This window comes from Meles meles, chromosome 2, assembly GCF_922984935.1.
Source record: "Meles meles chromosome 2, mMelMel3.1 paternal haplotype, whole genome shotgun sequence".
Classification (NCBI taxonomy): Eukaryota; Metazoa; Chordata; class Mammalia; order Carnivora; family Mustelidae; genus Meles; species Meles meles.
In genome coordinates, this window is record NC_060067.1 from 130756279 (window position 1) to 130775360 (window position 19082).

General features: G+C 42.3%; 1 protein-coding gene across 5 annotated transcripts in view; it reads left to right on the forward strand.

The window, feature by feature from the left end:
- Positions 1-19082, forward strand: part of FNIP2 (folliculin interacting protein 2) — a 133128-nt gene that overhangs the window by 103978 nt on the left and 10068 nt on the right. For all 5 annotated transcript variants that reach the window (XM_045995668.1, XM_045995683.1, XM_045995694.1 and 2 more), the window contains 2 exons: positions 2166-3519; positions 4421-4577. In XM_045995668.1, coding sequence (XP_045851624.1) covers positions 2166-3519; positions 4421-4577 — 1511 coding nt within the window. The remainder of the gene's footprint in view (positions 1-2165; positions 3520-4420; positions 4578-19082) is intronic.

A 19082-nucleotide genomic window follows, 5' to 3' on the forward strand; every position in this document is an offset into this window, starting at 1 on the left:
ATAAATAAAAATTAAAAAAAAATTTTTTTTAATTTGTAAAAGAGAGAGAGAGAGAGAATGCACAGGGCAAACAGAGGGAGAAGCAGGCTCCGTGCTGAGCAAAGAACCCAATGTAGGGACTTGATCCCAGATCCCAGGACCCTGGGATCATGACCCAAGCAGAAGGCAGATGCTTAACCAACTGAGCCATCCAAGCATCCCTTAAATTTATATTTTAAATTGTGATTTAAAAAAAAGCCCAGAACATAACATTTGCCGTCTTAACCATTTCTAGGTTCAGTTGTGTTGTTTATTCTCACTGTTGTGCAACTTCTTCATTTTGCAAAATTATACTCATGAAAACAAAGGAATCTACATTGAAATTGGTAGCTTTGTCAGCCCAGGGACTCAAAAAGTTGTCTTCCAGTTCAGGATCCTGTAAATCTTTAATATTATAGGTCTATTATTTAAATGATGCATTATTTTATGAAAGTTGACCCTAAAATAAAAACAGTTTCCACACAACATTGCTATCATTACCTCATATAGTTTAAATTATTATAAATTCTATTTTAATAGCTTTCCTTGTTTTCTTTTTTTCATTCATGAGTTGTAATGTTAACTGCATTGCTAAAAAATAATATGGTCATTCTTAGTGGCCTTTCTTTGTGATTCTTTTGTACCAGTCTTCAGATATGTAATAGTTATCTTTTTTATTAACATGAGACTGATTTGGCAAGCATGCCCCATGCATTCCTGAGATGACTCTGACATCGTGCAGCAGTGAGCAATCAGGAAAGTTTTCTCAAACAGAAGTACTCATCCTAGCATCAGACAACAGTCTTGAGCTATTCTTTTAACTTCTTGAGTTGTCAGTTGCAAAAGCCTCAAAGATAAAACTCTGCTAGCCTATAGTCTTTTTTATAGACAGGATCCTTTAAAGTCAGTTGTGTCCTACCCTTTGCATGTGGTCAGGAGCAGTAACCTTACACTAGGGACCACTCTCCAGAGCAGGTACTTCCTAATGGTTCCCGTCACTTTTTCCTGTCTTAGTCTGTTGATTTAGTTAGTTTTATCTAGTATATGCCCTTATAAAAATGCATTCCCTCCTCTCTACATGCATTTCTCAGATGAGTTTAGCCTCCTGAGTTCTTATTTATAACTGTACCCATGTACATCCTTTCCTTTATTTAATGTCTTTTCAAGTTTTGATTTATTCCAGCCTTCTGATTATTCCCATAACAGTTTCTAGCTCAGGACTGGTTATACAGAGGCACAAACGAAATGAAACACTTAGCATTGTGCCTATGCAGTGAGTAGATGTTGGCTTTTTGTTATAATGGTCAGTATTATTATTAAAGCATCAAATGTACAACTTATCAGATGTAATAAGCAGATAATCAAATGCAATAATTTCAATAAGCACTTAAATACTTTCGATGCAAAGCGTTTCATCGTCACATTTGCCCTTATTTGGCCTTCTTCTACCTTTAAGCTAAATTTTTGAGGTTCATTAAGTAGTTTTTAATCAGCTTGTCAGGATATAACTTATGGGACATATTTTCGTCCAGTAGAATTGTCATGTGAAGTAATAGAAAATAGACTCATTTTTCATGACTAATTGATTTCTTCTTGTTAATCAGATTGATTCTGCTTGGGGTGTGTGTGTGTGTGTGTGTGTGTGTGTGTGTGTGTGTATTGAGGGAATTTGGAGCAGTCCTTTTCATTAAGTATTTTGAATTGATTCACTGTACTTTTGTTCAGAGATCCCTGAATTTGGATTTTACCCCAAGGCCTATTGTCCTGGGATTCTTCTGGAAAAAAAAAAAGAAATCTCGTTATTCTAGTTTCTACTTTACAGTATTTGATTTGGTCCCATGTTGAGGCTGCTGGCTTTAGAGGGAGCTGGCCAGTCCAGTGAGCTGTGACAAGCACAGGGAGGGGCTGTGTATACCAGTACTGTACCCATGCCCCAAGAGTGGTGGGCCTTAGCCTTTCCGGGCACACTTCCCATTAGAGAGGCAACACTGAAACATGGTCATTACCCAGTTTTTGCCTCAGTTTGTGTGGAGAAGCAACTCTAATTTGGGAGTGTAAGTCATCTGTCCTTCTCTCATAAAGGCTGACATATCCGTGACCTGCCTTGCTCCACATGACTTTGACTTTGTGTCTGTTTTGCTCTATAGGTGATCTTTATGGAGCCATTGGCTCTCCAGTGAGGCTAACTCGCACCGTTGTGGTGGGGAAGCAGAAGGATTTGGTCCAACGCATACTTTATGTCCTGACCTACTTTCTCCGTTGCTCGGAGCTGCAAGAGAACCAGCTGACCTGGAGTGGGAATCACAGTGAAGGTGACCAGGTGTTAAACGGGAGTAACATCACCACCGCCTTGGAGAGGGGAGAGGTAGAGGAGTCTGAGTATGTGGTAGTCACTGTGAGAAGTGAGCCTGCTCTCCTTCCCCCTCTCCTGCCACCTACTATGACTGAGGGAAGGAGCCCCAGGCCTGAGGGGCTGGGTGTATCCCCAGAGGGCACTGACATTAGAGACCTGTGTTCCAAAGCTGACAAAGAAGGAAACAAAAGGCCAGAGCAGAGCTCTCAAGCCTGCAGCATGGGATTCCAAGAGCCAGCCTTGGACAGCTCTTGGGAACCTCAGGGCACATTTTGTGGGGAGGAAGAAAGTGAAAACGAGGCACCAGGAGATGGCTCTTCAAGACTGTCCAGCTGTGAAGGGCAAGGGACAGGAGTGAAGATCAGCCAGCAGACTGTCAGTGAGGAGTTGAGAAGGGAGATGCCTAAGAAACTCGCAGACCGGTCAGCAGCCTGGCCTTGTCCTGACAGACATTCCTGGGAGAAACCTCCCTTAGAAAAGGTCACTTTCCAGATTGGAAGCTCCGTATCTCCAGAGTCTGACTTGGAAAGCCGCACCAAAAAAATGGAGAAGCGGCTAATGGCCTGTAGACATTATCCAGAATTAGGCTGCCATTCCTCGGCTATGTCCGGGATGACCACTGACATGCCTCAGGACCTGCCGGTTTCTAGGTGCTCCTTCACACCTGGCTTCCAGAAGAATTTCCACTGTCCTCAGAGTCCATCCTGTGAGAGGAATGAAGGTGAATTTGAGAGGGATTTTGCTGAGGACAGAGACATGAAAACTGAGGTGGTAGCAGTTGCTGCTGGGCAGCCCGGCCAGTCTGCTGACTTGCTGGCACCTGACGGCAGTGCGGCAGGAACTGGAATGAGGATGCTGGAGAAACCAAGAAGTTTGCACTTGAAAGATACAGAAGGACCTTTGATACAGCCTGTTCCAAGCAAGTGTGCACAGCACGACTCTGGCTTCTCGGGCACTGCAGATGTCCCCTGTGGGGATGCCGACAGGAAGGCCAACTTCAGGATGGAAGGAGACATTCCCAGAAACGAAAGCTCAGACAGTGCGCTTGGAGACAGTGACGAGGAAGCGTGTGCTTCAGCCTCGCTGAATGTAGAGCACAGCGATGACCGGACTGAAGGGTCCTTGGAAGTGGAGCTGCCTCTGCCAAGGTAACAGTGGCAGGTGGGGAAGCCGCTGGAACTGGGTTCTGATACTGTTTTCCTGACTTAACGTGCATGGGCACATTCGCTGCTAGCGGCTGTTTCACACATAACGGGTTTTTTCCCTCAGAGTATGAGCAGTGTCATCAACCCGATGCACACAGCTTCAAGCCCGCCCTTTCTTCCAGGATGATCAGTGGCCTGGTACATCTGAGCTCTCTGAGTGAGGAGGCAAGTTGTTGCCTTTGCAACTGCTGTGACATTTGGGAAACTAAAGGATGCAGTGGGGGTGAGGGTGGGGAGCAGGGATTTTAATTTTCCGTCATCGGAGTAAAAGTGAGGTGACTGGCAGCAGATGCCTTGCATCGGAGGTGGTGGATTACCCTCGCCGTGTGGCTTCTCTCCTGCAGATCAGAGCAGCAGGAAGTGGTTGGGAAACAACACCTCTTCCTTAACACTCCATCAGGTTGATTATTTGGTCTGTGATGACTGAATGCAGTAATTATAGGTTTCTTCTGTTCTGCACTGTCGTGGGCACTGCCCTGTGCAGATGTGTCGAGTTCCTAAAGCCAGGTTTTTGACAACTTTCCCCCCTCAGTAGACTTTCTCTTTCTTCACTCACTTGACATAGACTGCCCGGTAGATGTTTGATATGAACTTCAAGAATAAACTCATAACCAGCCATCAGAATACTGTTTTTCCTACCCCTCCAACCAAAAAAAAATTTTTTTTTTCTCTTCCAGCTCTCTTCCTTTTCCCACGTCGACGATCCACTTCCTGGAGGACTGGTGAAATGGACCGCCCTGAGTCTTTTTTTCTTACCTGTGTTACTAGAGTTTTTGTTCCAGTTGTGAGGCAAGAAGGGAGTACATTTTTAATTGTGTATTCTAATGGACCAATGTTGTTTTAGGTCTCAGAGCATCAGCAACCCAAATGTAAGAAACTTTGGCCGCTCACTTCTGGCAGGTTATTGCCCCACGTACATGCCTGATCTGGTGCTTCATGGGACCAGCAGCGATGAGAAGCTGAAGCAGTGTCTGGTGGCTGATCTGGTCCACACAGTCCATGTAAGTGATCCCAGCTTGGAGCCCCTGGCTGTTGACCAGATGTCCGCCAGGATCTTGGCCAACAAAAGGTGTTTAGACTAAAGAGTGTGTGATTACAGGATTGTTTCTAGAGGATGCAGGCAAGGGCTGGTGAAGCACCCAGGGTTAGCAACAGCTGGAAGCTATGAGCACACCTAGGCCTGAAGGATAAGTGGGGTGCAGTGACACCAGAGTGGAGAGCTGCGGCTGAAGGAGGGGCCGGGCCACTTGGCGAGGTGAGCACTGAGGGAGGTGGAGGATAGCTCCCTGCCATTTCTTCCCTTCAGCCTCAGAGCTCTTCTGTCCCTCCCATTGGTTGAGCCCAGCTGGAAGCCAAATAGCAAGGTCAAAACTGATGCAGCAGTCATGAGGTCCACAGAGGTCAGCCTCCTGGGGCCGGCACAGGCAGAGAAGGGCAGAGAGTGGATCAAGAGGGCACATAGGCTGGGCAAAATAGAATAAACAGCACAGATGGTGACAATTCTGTGCCATCATGGGAGGACTGAAGTGATATCACATATGGTTTGCTTTTTATTTGATCCTTACAAGTTCCTAAGAGTAATTTATTTTAACTGATTTGTCATTAAGTTCACTTTGATGGCTACGTGAGGATGACTGTATAAAGATTAACAAGTCTTACCGGAAAATTGCCTTGTGGCTGCTGTTAAGTGCTTTTCTGCTATCTGCAGTGTGACAGGAACTGAGCAGTTAAGGAAACTGTGTCAATCTGATGGGCCTGGTTTTAACTGAGCTGCTATTGGGCAGACGTGCAAAAATAGATGTTTTGCATTAGAAACATACTGTGTCTTGTGCAATAGGGAGAGTCCTCACTGCATTAAGAAAATTGGAATGTGGCTTGTTACCTACCTCCTTGCCCAGCAAGTGTTTTTTGAGAGGTGGAGCAGAAGGCAATGTCTGTTATCTTTGGCCTTGAACATCTCCTCTGTGAAGACTAAACATTCTTCAAACACAGGCTAAATAGACTGAAGGTATTTTTGTGAAATGGGAAGAAGAGCTCAATAGTGAAGCAGGTGTCCTCGTAAACCCCCCTGAATGAGGAGGGAGAAGAAATGGGGAACGGGTGATTGGAAGCTGGGAAGACCAGTCCAGCATACATTTATACCCAAACATTCCTAACCCCACCCTTCTTCGTGGTCCGACACCACCCCTCACCAGGATATTCTAGGAATGAGGCTATGAGGTTGCTTTCTTGTCTTGTAAAAAATGCCATAACATTTTATTTTCATGGTTGTAATGTACACTGTATCCTTGTTTATCGTTTCAGAGGTCCCTAGGTCAGTGACATTAGAATAAGAACAGTGTCCTCATTGTGGATGCTGTGGAGGTTCTTTTAAACCAGGGAAGTCTCCGTGATGTTAGAGACTTGACTATGTTTTGTAGCATTTGGTGGCATTAAGGCAGGGAAGTAGAGGCCTTCCTTTCCCTTTCTGTCAGCAATCTATGTGTTTATATCCGTATATCCAAAACCTGTGGGTATTTTCTTTCTGTTCTGTGTCAGTTTGATTTGTAAGAACATTGGTGTTGTAGAGCACCCGGGTGGCTCTGTCGGTGTGTCCCACTCTTGCTTTCAGCTCGGGTCGTGATCTCAGGGTCCTGGGATCGAGCCCTGCCCTGCTTTGGGCTCTACGCTGAGCAGGGAGTCTGCTTCCCCCTCCTCCCCTCCCACCACCTCACACCCACTTGTGCTCGCACTCTCTCTTAAATAAATAAATAAAATCTTAAAAAGAAAAAGAAGAACATTGGTGTTCTTACTTGTGGGACCCTTCCTCCATGAAGCCCTGTGCTCTGCTTCTGACAGACGCGCCAGGAGACCCAGTGGAACTGGGGCGGCTTGTCTCAGTGCCGTTGATCTCACGAGTTGGGGGAGGGGGATGTTGCCCAAATGCTCTGGACTTGCTCACTTAACTCTATGGAAATGTCATTAATTGATTGATAACCCGCCTTGAACTTCTTTGTAAAACCATTTATGACTTTTTTATAGTTTCCATAAGCTGACAGTTTCCAATTTTTTGTCTATTAGGTTTTAATGGTGACCATTGAGCTCTATAATTCTTATATTTGAAAAAAAAAATCCATGTTTCCTCTATTAGTACTCTTTTTTTTTTTTTTTAAAGATTTATTTATTTGACAGATAGAGATTACAAGTAGGCAAGTAGGCAGAGAGAGAGAGAGGAGGAAGCAGGCTCCCAGCCAAGCAGAGAGCCCGATGCGGGGCTCGATCCCAGGACCCTGGGATCATGACCTGAGCCGAAGGCAGAGGCTTTAACCCGCTGAGCCACCCAGGCGCCCCCCTCTATTAGTACTCTTAAAGATTTTTCATATATCATTTTCCCTTCCTTTCAGTGGTAGTGTTTTCACACTGTAGGCTTTTCTCATTTCTTTAGACTATGCAGTCACCCTGAGAGATCGAAAGTTATTAAGCGTAATAACCTATATTGTGTCAAATTGTGGGTACATCCAAAGTGCAGCCATGCATGGGTGTTAATAGGAAATTGCAAAGGGTTCATAAAAATATCTTTGGAAATTTAATATATTCAGAATGTATCCAATTAGCATTAGTAGATTTCTAATTTCACTTGGCACATTTATCATAATGAATTTTGCTTTTGAAGAGTAGTGTTCCATTTAAACTCCCTCTCAGATTGGGACTCTGGTCCGTGGCAGTGTTTAAATAAAAATAACCTTACTTTCAATTGCCATTTACAAGTATTTGTTGAAAAACAAATTGGTTTTTTTAAAAAACATTTTATGGAATTAGCTCTATAAAGTCTAGTAATTATTTAAATTCTTGAGTATGTTCCCAGAGAAAGAAGCAAAGATCCAAGAACAAAAATACATGACCACAGAGCTGAAATAATAACTTGCTGAGGAAGAAGAGATTGGGATAAATTGCTTTACTTAACTTGCTTTCAGAAACCTATTTTTTGGACATTAATAATTTTTAGTGTTCATGCAAGACTTCATTGGGCTTTGATATTCATAATCATTTTTAGTGAAGGATTTTTATTAACTTTTTAAAAACAGTTGACTTAAGTTATTGATTTATTTTCTAGAACTGTGCATGAGTGGATTGTAAAATCTGTCTTATGTAAGTGTGCGCTTTTATAACCATGGTGGACAAATTCATGGAATTTCTTCTCTTATTGAGGGATTGCATTCTAGAGCTGCCAAGACTAAGAATTTCTTTTTATGCATTTCCTTATTCTGGTCTCATTAAAGGAAAGATATATTAACTTTATTTCCATTTTTATTATCGGCTTTTCTGTGTCAATATTGTGATGGTCTTTAAATATTTAAACATGTGTTCTTGTTTAATCCATATACTACCTCCTTTCTGTCATTTGAACTGTTTCTCTGTCTCCTAGCATGTAGATTATACAGCTGCCTTAAATTAGGCTAAAGTAATATTTAGTTTCACTGTTTTCCCCCTGTCATATCTAACTGTGCATTCTTTCTCTGTTTTCCTTTTGACTTTAAATGTTAAACTGGGAGAGAAAAAGAGTGAGGGAGTCCGCTTCCCGCTCTACCTATGACCCTCAAGTAACTTTTTCTCTCTTCTTTTTTCCTCCTATGTGCTTGTCTGGTATGAATACTGCTGCCCAGGGCAGTATTAGGGGTATTAAGTTATGGAGTAGTGGGGGAGGAGCACTGATTCAGCATTGATGGCTTGGGTTCAAGTCTTAGTGTTACTACTTGTTTCCTGGTAGTCAAGTAAATCAATTGGTATCACAAAGCCTCAAAAGAATATATTTAGAGGAGCAGATGAGATTATAATCCACTGGTTAAGAGTTTGGCTTCTAAAGACAGACAAACCTGATTTGAATCATGGCTCACCCCTTAGTGGCTTTTGTGGCCTCGGCAGGTTTCTTTACTCTTCCAAGCATCAGTTTCAGATTCTGTAAAATGAACAGTACATACAGGTCTGGTCTGAAGACTCAGAGATAATGCATATCACTTGTTCAGCACAGTGCCTGGCACATTACTAATGATAGCTATTAAAATATTATATGTGCAAGTGCTTTGTGATTGAGTTTCCCAGGAAACTCCTGTTGGAAATGGTGGAACAGAACCCATATACACATTCATTCCGGGCTACAAAGCATCCACTTCTCCTTGCTTGTGAAATCACAAAGAGCAGGCCAGGTGGCTAACTGCAGGGTAGGGTCATCAAGCCCAAAATCAACATCACATTGTAATGCTCTTTAAAAAAAAAACTGTGTTCCAGGGCTTCAGGCGTTTTACAGAATAATCTATAAAGCAAAGTTAACAGTTGGATATTGCAGCCTCTTTCATTTAATTTTAAGAGTAGCGACAGATTGACTCCAGAAATACCATGCAGAAATCAGTCGCACAGATAAGGAGCTTTGCTAAAAGCTTGGCTGTGATATATGCTCATGAATACCTAATTAAGCCATGCAGTGTAAGCAACCAGGGAGACTACAAAAGAACAGCAAGTTGCATCAAATGATAAATCATTACTTAAGTAATGCAGACAGCATCAAGGTGCTTCAAGTCAACAACAACCTTAAAATCAATAGTGTTGCAAAGGAAGCATCCATGTAGGACAGATCAGCTATCTGAGAAAACCTCTTGTCGCTTTCATTTTCCTATAATGGAAAATGAGAATGGCAGTGCCTTGGGCCTAAGCACTGTCTTACTGTTTCATAAAAATCTGTGTATATATATGCATGTGTGTGTTTGTGGACACACATGTTCACACATATCTAAGCATGTACATGGGGTTGTGATGGTTAAATGGATTTCTTATTGTGAATTGTGATTTTTTTTTTTAAGTATTTGAAAAGAAATATTGATCTCTGGGTATTGCCAACTCTAATCTGAAATCTTATTGATTCTCCTTCTTCCAGTGACTACAATACAGTCTTATTTAAGTTCCCCTTAACCTTCCCAACTAGAATTCTTGCGTCCAGTTTTTCCTCTTCTAGTCATCTTGTGCTGTGCCACAGAGGGCTCTTGCTAACCCCTGAATATGATCATTTATTCTTTTTGCTCTAATGGGTTCCCATTCTTTTGAGATAGTAAAATATAAACTCCTTGGCTGGAGTTGCCCCCAAGTAGAACTTTACACCCGCAGGCTCCCTAGCACATTGTACCACATCTTTGTTCCGTTTCCGGTGTTTTTCTAGCACTAGGGCTGCAGGCCTCTGGAGCGGAGAAGGGAGACTTCCTTTCTTTCATATTCCCAGCTCCTCACTGTGTGCACCTACAGCATGCTCAGTGACGTTAGCTGACTATTCCCTACAGACCTGGATTTAGGAACATGTGTTTATGCCTAAAACTGTGGTGATTGGTTTATGTGTTTCTTCTAAAGAAAAGAGAAGTGGCAGCTAGTCTTTTAAAAGTAGAAGGGAAGAGTAGTGCGTTGAGACATGATTCCTTTGGCTCTGTGTTCATTTTCTTTACCTAAAGGAGAGTAAAAAGCTTGTTATAGGTCACTCGGGCTTCAGTGCTCTTGCATTTTGTAAATGTTAGACACATAGTTAATTTTCATTTTTTCTTAAATGTGTTCACTAGTGCAAAGTATTTGGACATCTATGCCATTCTTTGTAAAAAAGCTATCAACCTTCTGCATTTTATTTTGGAGTCCTGTGCATCATCACATGGCTTTAGTCTGATGACTCTTTTTGACCTTGAGCTCCTTTTCTGGACTTTAAATTGTTTCTTTTCTCAGCAAGTGACAGGCCTGAAAATTAAGTTGTGCCCCAAGGTTGCACACGATATCTACAAGGTTGTAGGCTGAACTTGGGTGTTAGCCTGGTGAGCCTGGTGATGACAGCCACAGGCTCAAACCCACAGAAGGTCAGATGTTTCCTTTGTAGCCCCTCCTAGATCACCTCACGAGACCCTCTCTCCTTCCCTCTGCTAGATCTATGCTAGTCTTTAATCTTTAATCTTTCCTCTGCTAGATCCCTGTGTCTTCATGATGTCTTTGGGCTTCCCAGAGCCCTCACCTTGGTATACCTCTCGGGATCCCTCAGCAATGTCTGTGGTCCACAATGATTGATTGTTTTCTCTTCTTCTCCACCTCATTACAACCCTTAAGCCTTCAGCAACTGGCATTGAACCTGTTTCCAAGAGAAAATAAATTCTGGAGGAGAAATGCTTACAGAGTTAACATAAGATCATATAATTTTTACCTCTTCTGGTATTTTCATATGTTAACAGTCTGTTTGATATAAACTAGAAATCTCTGATGGTGGCATGTCAGGTGGTCCGGCTGACTTGTTTGGCCAAAAATGAGACAGGGAGCCTGAACATGGGTTTTGGGGAAGAGAAGGACAGTCATGCCTTGGAAATTTACTTCCTATCAGAAAATACTGTGTGCTAGGTGCTGTGTTTACAGCCATGGTCAAGGTCTCAGGTGGGAGAGTTCCAGCACCATGTCGTGCTGCTGCTATTAATGGTGCACCTCCTCTCTAAAACTATAGATATGATGGGTAAAGTAGTACTATCCCCACCAGCCCAATTGTTCTAATACCTGTGCATGAAGAAAAGTGGAAATCCTTTTGTGCCGAAACAAATCAAAATCAAAGCCAGAACAACCCTGGCCTTCTGGGGTTTCAATCTGGATACAGGTCCCTAGGAATTGGGTGCTGAGTTTCTAAGATCTACTCAGGATGAAAGATGTGGTCTCATATGCATATAAAGCTTGGGACCTGGAACTGAGCCCTTTATGTAAAGTCTGGAGCTTCAAACAGTTATTCTTCCATGAAAAGGGGATTAGAAAACTTCAGCCATGAACAGTGAGGCAGCAAAGAAACAAGTTGGAAACTTGGGTGGGGGAAAATAAAGTCACCCGTGAGAAATCAAAGCCTAAGACCCATTCTATGAGTAGGTTGGAGGTCCAGATTTATTCTACCCAAGTGATTTGGGAATCCCTGCCCAAGAAATAAATTTAAAATTCAGAAGCATTGAAACCTCTAGGACTCTGGCGGAAGGAAGCACACTGGACGCTTTTGTAACCACCAGCTTATAAGACACTTTTCCTTATAAGATGCTTTTCCTCTTCTCCACTTTAACTCTAAAATATTTGTGACTGCCATTGAGTCTGTTTCCAAGTGACACACAGAGTACATAAAACAAATAACCACAATAAGATGGGCTCATGTGCAGAGATTACAAACCATGTGTGAAGAAATCGTGATGAGGAAGAGTAAGCAAATACAAGCTGGACAATTAGCACTCCCAGAACAATCTGAAATAACTGTGAAGTCACCCTGTTTAAAATAGTTATGGTCATAAAAAAGAAGGAATTGGAACTTTAATAAAGAGATGGGATGATGTGATAAGTGATATTTAGATTTGTAAAAGGACTAAAAAGAACTTCTAAAAGTGAAAATTACAGCCATTAGAATTTAATCCCACAAGGGTAGGTTGAAGAGCAGAGCAGATTAAATACCACTGGATATAATTAGAATTTGTGACATGAAGACTAGGACAAGAAAATTTTATAGCATATTCAGAAAGTGAGACCAGAGAAGGCAAGGAAAAACAATATTTGAGGAAAGACTGAGTTTTCAGATTAAATAAGCGCGCTGACCCCCAAGTAAGTGTAAATACAAACAAATCCAGTCTTAAGCTATAGAGAACATCAAAGACAGAGAAAACTTGTAAGGATCCCAAGAGAAGATATGTCCTCAAGGAGATTGAAATCTGTGACGGGAAGTAAATAAGCAGTAAAAACAATACAGTAGAGTCTGCTGTAGTGGGAGGCACAGAACAGGCATGGAAGGACTTCCTGGAAGTGGTATCTATACCAGGAGGTCAGTAGGGGTGAGCGTGTGGGGCCAGGGAGGGTACAGGGAACCACTTGACTCTCTCAAGAAACCTAAGATTCTTCTGGCTGATCGTTGATGAGCATCTTCTTAGCCCGCAGGTAGAGTTGACCTCACCAGCACAGGAGTTCCTCTCTGTCCTGTTTCTTGGTAAAAGTGAGGTTAGGAAAGTCTAGATGCTGAGCAGTTAGCAAAAGACAGTATTCTGCATGATTTTATAGATGAGAAGAAGTGTTTAAGAATGGTGAGTGATAACCAGGCTCCTTTTCTCTGAATGAATGGTTTCTCTGAATTTCTCTGAATGAATGAAGGGTGTTTTGGGTTGGGTTTTGTGTGTGTGTGTGTGTGTGTGTGTGTGTGTGTGTGTGTGTGTGTGTTTTGTTTCTTTGTTTGGTTGGTTGGTTTTACTAAAACCAAGCAAAACTGGTCAGCAGTCCACACGTGGCTGCGGTCCTTATATGTGGCTCTCATGCATCCAGAGGTGGGGTGGGCTGGCCCAGAACTGTGTTACGTTGCTTAAGGTCTTCAGCTCCAGGGTGGTGGAGGATATGGTGAAGCAGGTGGGCCTTCACTTCTAATGAGGTAGAAGAATAAAAAGGGGGCTCTGAGGACGTTTACCCAAGAGCAGGTGCTGAGAAGGTGAATCTCACTGCATTAGTCATCCCAGTGTCTTCACAGGACTCCTGAAAGGCCTCACTTGAAGCTGTGTATAAGCCAGTATTACTAAGTCATAGTGCTGTAACAGAATGGTGGAGAATCTTTTTGAAAGGCATTCTGTGATGTGGTATCCTCTTATTCAAGTTCAGTTTAATAAAGTTACAGAATGTACCAGAATTATCTTATATAGGATAAGAAATTGACACTCAAAATGTTGCCAAGGAGTCTTATGTTTTATTCAGAATATTTCAGAGAAAAATAAAAGATACAGGGAGAAGCTTCCAATCTCCTGAATCACAAATCACCTCCCCCTGTATGTTTGAAAGAGGCTGCTCAGTGGCTTGTCCCTCGTCATCAGACCCCCCTCGTTATAACCAGTGTGCACATTTTGGAGCTGATTATGAGTACAGAAGTCTGTCCACTCTCCTGCAGTCTGCAACACACATGTGAGCTGGACATCTCTGAGGACTGATAAAGGGTCCGCTCAGAGTATGTATTGCGCAATGCCAACAGTGTAAAGAAGAAGTTTCTTAACAAAATCTTAATAAAGGCAACTGTATTTTCTCCTATTTTGACATTAAGTTGAGACTGTCATTCACACTGTTTGCAGTCTTGTCTCCTGAGGGATTTCCACCCTGACAAGGTCCTAGGATTTCAAAGTAGAGGGCTTGGCACACTCACTGAGCTAAAAGTTGGAAACGCTTGCATGAGTTACTAGTTTCTATTTCTGACATACCAAGATACTTAATAAGCTCTTACATTTTTTTTGTCCTCAGTGTTTCTGTCTGTAGAGCAGTGCTATGTTCCTGGCCGCCCCACAGGAAAATGGCATGATGAATTAATACGTAGTTATAGGAAGCATATATGCGATAATGGTATTTTCCTGCCCTTAAGTTAAAAATAGGTGATTACATGAAATGTTAGTCATTTAAATGTGGTACATGGAAAAGAAATAAATTAATAATTGCGCAGATGACTTAATAGGAACTAGTCTGAATCCAAAAATAAAGAAATCTGCATAGAGAATTATTCAGCGGAGCCGGCACATGTTAGATACTTAGCACATGCCTAGCATTTTGTTATGTTCATTTCAGAGGCTACAGAAGAAAAAGTAAATGTGATTTCTTTCCTTGAGTTACTTATATAATCACTGAGTATACAAGACAGATGTGAAATCAAGAACAAGTTAAGACAGTGTGATTAAATGTCAAAATGTAGATTGTAGGAGCGCCTGGGTAGCTCAGTCAGTCAAGTGTCTGCCTTCGACTCAGGTCATGATCTCCAGGTCCTGGGATAAAGTCCCGTGTTGGGCCAGGGAGCCTGCTTCTCCCTCTTTCTGCTCATGCTCTCTCTCAAATAAGTAAACTTTTTTTTTTTAAAGAGTGTAGATTTTGGGGACACTGGGTGGCCTGTTCTTTAAGCGTCTGCTTTCGGCTCAGGTATGGTCCCAAGGTCCTGAGATCAAGCCCCTCATCAGGCTCTCTGCTCAATGGGGAGCCTGCTTCTCCCTCTTCCATTCCATTGTCCATCACTCAGACACCCCATCTAGCACCCCTCTGCTTCAGCAACATTTTTTTTAAGATTTTATTTGTTTATTTGAGGGAGAGAGTGAGAGAGAGCATAAGAGTGGGGTGGGGGACAGAGGGAGGAGGAGATCCCCTGCTGAGCAAGGAGCCTGATGTGGCCCGATCCCAGGACCCTGGGAACCATAACCTGAGCCGAAGGCAGATGCTTAACCGACTGAGTCACCCAGATGACCCCAAAAGATTGAAAAATTTAGAAGGAAGCAGGGAAAATATTCAAGGCACAGCCTGAGCTAAGAGGCAGGAGCCCTCCCAGACTGGAGAAGGAGATTCTTAGTCCTGGAAGTAAATACGTGTAGGTGAATGTGGCCCATGCTGTAAAGAGCTTTAAGCATGGAAAAGGAAAAGTTTGAATTGGGCTCCTGGGTGTCTCAGTCGATTAAGCATCTGCTTTCAGCTCAGGTCATGATCCCAGGGTCGTGGGATCGAGTCCCACATTGGGCTCCCTGCTCAGTGCGGGGGAGGGGAGTCTGCGTCTCCCTCTGCCCCTCCCTGCCACTTGTGCGCCCTCCCCTCTCTCTCGCAAAAATAAATAAAATAAAATCTTTTTTAAAAGAGAAAAAAAAGAAAAGTTAGAACTTAGGTGTTTGGGTGGTAAGTGCTAGAGTAGGTTTTTGAGTTAGCAAGTTAGGCAGAAGTCTTGGGTATATAAGCCAAGGTAGTCTATTTTGTGTTCTCAGAGCTCTGATCCAGAACCCTGAAATTGGAATGTCCTAGACATCTAGAACTCCTGGAAAACAGACCCACAAATTCCTAGTGGCTGTGAATTAACCAGACCTAATCTGATAATTCAACAAAATACAATAGCCGTAAGATATTTGATAAACCTTTAGAGACCTCTAATACAAAGCCTTTCATTTGTCACTTTATCTTGAGAAATCTGTACAGGAGAGTAGATTGGATAAATGAGATATTGACAGAGTGGAACTAAAGAAATGACTGTTTCTAACTGCCATAGAGCAAAGCAAGGCAAAAAAGCTAATTGGCTTATGGCCGAGACTTCATTCCTCTGACAGAGATTGGCTTTCCACCCTGACAATCGCCTACAGCTCTCTATTGATCTCCAGGGTTCCCTCATCCTCCAGTCTCTGTCAGAAGTTTCTCAGTTGTCTGATGACGTCTCTGAGGGAAGCACGGACATGGAGGCTGCCGGCAGTCATGTGGAAGGGGTGGCAGGAGGGCCAGCAGGGGCAGGAGGCCTGGCAGCTCTGCCTTGCCACCTGGGTCATGGGTGTGCGCTCACCAGGGTGTGTGTGCTGTAAGGGCGAGAATAGGGCAGCACTTTGGAAGTCTCAGATTATGGAGAATGTAGAAACATACTGCAAATTCATTCTTTTTTATTTTCTTAAAGATTTTATTTATTATTCGTGAGACATTAAGAGGATGGTGGGAGGAGGGACAGAGGGAGAAGCAGACTCCCTGTGGAGCAGGGAGCCTGACTTCGGACTTGATCCCAGGATGCTAGGATCATGACCTGAGCCAAAGGCAGCCGCCTAACTGACTGAGCCTCACAGGTGCCTCTGCAGACTCATTCTGATAAGAGAATTTAATGAACTCTGTGGACAAGAAAATTACCTTGAAATTAATTCTCTTCAGTTTGAGAGAGAAAAGGAAAATTGATAAATAACAGTGTTCCTAAAGTTGGTAAAGTTTTCAACCAAAGAAGCATTTTAAGGGAAGTGACTGTTTTAATATTTCCTTCAGATTTTCATTCCAAACTCAAACATCAGAGGTCCTGTTTAATCTCAGACACTAATGTTGGGAGGAGAACTTTTAAAGGGGTAAATATATGGTGGGGCCTTTTTTGGTTTTCTGACATTTAGTCAAACTAACAAAGTGCCCCCCACCCCTTAAGGTTTGTTTGTTTGTTTGTTTGTTTTTAAAGATTTGTTAAATTTAAATTTGACAGAAAGAGATACAGCAAGAGAGAGAACACAAACGGGGGGGGGGGGGGAGTGGAAGAGGGAGAAACAGGCTTCCTGCTGAACCTGATGCAGGCTTGATCCCCATGACCTGAGTCGGAGGCAGACACCCAAGTCTGAGTTACCCAGGCGTCCCTAGGGTTTTTTAACATTAAGAAGAGGAATCTTACTAAGTAAAATTACTGCCCAGCTGGTAGCTATCCATACTGTATCTTGATTTTCTTAAGATCCACAGGAGGCCAAAGTCTCCACCAGGATGCCTCCATGCCCTGCCTCTCCTGACCATTTCTTTTCTTCTAGTTTCTACACCCAAACTCCAAGCCCTAAGGATAGCAGATCAGGCGTTTAATAGGTGTTTGAATCATTCAGTCTTAGGTTTTACAGCATTTCTTAAAGTACTTAATTTCTCAAAGGTACTGTTCCATGTGTGTTACTACTGCTGCTCAGTGTATTTGTTTGTGTGGATCCTGGTGTACATGTGAACTTAATAAAATTGTGAACTTAAAAAATCACCCTGACAGATCCCACTGTTAATTACTTCGGTAATTAAGATACAGCTAATAAGAAAAAGTATTAAAAAGAAGCCTACATGCAAATTTTTTGTATATTGTAGTTCTGCATGTGCCTTAAAAGTAGAGCCTTTCCAAAGAGGAATTTTAAATTGAATACCAGGGCATAGGGTGTGTATGGGTGTGTGTTTCTGTGATGAATCCAAACATGGTCTTCTGGATCTTAGAGTTCTTTACATTGTAAAAGCTTGTAGACTGACCAGATCATAAGCCAAATCTTTTTAGTGGGGTTTGCATTTTCTTTGCAAAGATAACATGTTAGGAATCTCCAGAATCATTGGAACTTAATTAAGCTTCAACTCTCTGACCCCATAGAAGTTTAGACCAGGTCAGGGATGGACTACCAGTAGCCCTGGCACCCCTTAAATTGTAACTAAAGTAGTTGCTCATGATATTTTTTTTTTTTTTTTAAGATTTATTTATTTGACAGATAGAGATCACAAGTAGGCAGAGAGGCAGGCAGAGAGAGAGAGAGGAGGAAGCAGGCTCTGCGCTAAGCAGAGAGCCCGATGCGGGGCTCGATCCCAGGACCCTGGGATCATGACCTGAGCTGAAGGCAGAGGCTTTAACCCGCTGAGCCACCCAGGCGCCCCGCTCATGATATTTTTGTATCTTTTTTTGCCTTGACTAATTTACATTTTCCTTTACTTCCATCTTCTTTTAGAAAGTGTTTGTTCTTGGGGCGCCTGGGTGGCTCAGTCAGTTAAGCATCTGCCTTCAGCTCAGGTCATGATTCCAGGGTCCTGGGATCAAGCCTTCTTTTTCTCCTCTCACTCTGTCTGCTGTTCCCTCCGCTTATGCTCACTCTCCCTGTCTATCAAATAAATAAATAAAATCGTTATTTAAAGAAAAAAGTGTTTATTCTTCAGTAAACAAGTAAGTAGCTGCTAAATGACATGGTTAGATGGAGACATTGGGTTTGCCCTGTGGATATATTCAGGGAGTTCGGTGTTAAATAGGTAGTAGTCTGAGACTGTGTCTCATGCTTCAGGTATTTCTTTTAAGGTACTCTTCTGTAAATGTTTGGCTGGTTCTTCTCTGTTTTAGAACCTGCAAACATAGAAGTCAGCAATACCATGCTGTGTTAGGGAATGCAGGGTGCTCATCATCTCTGTCATTTGCTTGTACTTAACCTGTCTCATTTTAATTTAGTAACATTTTTCAAATGCCAGGTCCTGTGCTAGGAGCTAAGGTTCAGGCAGAAAAGATTCAGGTCCCTCCTTCAAGGAACAGGCTCACAGATTCCCCACGGTTTGTCTCAACCCTTGACCCCTTTGTCTTGAGTCTTTTCTCTTTGATCCAGTGATTTAAAAATGACTTATTCTCATTTTTCACTTTTTTTTTTTTTAACATTTCTTGTACCCATTAAGTTTCTCCTTTTCAAATAATTGAGCCAAGGTCTCTGTCCCTTTTTGTTATCATATCTGGATCTGCAGGCTTCTAAAATAACTCATGTTTGGAGAATCTTCTATCCATGACCTCCCCAGTGAGCCACAGTGCCCTTATTCCAGGTGCTGGTGATAAAGCAGTTACACTTTGATCAGTTTGAGGACATTAATATTTGTTTATTTGTTTGTTTTTTAAGGCCTTTTCCTTGATCCCATCAGTGTTTACCCTATTTGCCATATGTCACAATTCACTTGTGCTCAACCTGCTCTATCTGTAACTACAGAGTTACTGAGAATTTTGTATTTTAAATTACTCCTCAGTAGCCATCATTTGACCTTTTGGACTCCTCTAGATAAATTAGTCCCCCATCTGATTTTAGTTGGTTGTTTAGAGTTGATTTATGTATGTAACACATGGTCACTAAGTAAATAGTGCTCAATGATTAAAGCTATAACTTTAAGGGAATATTAAGTTGCTCAGACTAAGCTTGTTTTGGAGCAATGGCAACAGAATCCTACAGCTTATTCTAATTTTCTCCATTTTAAAAGGA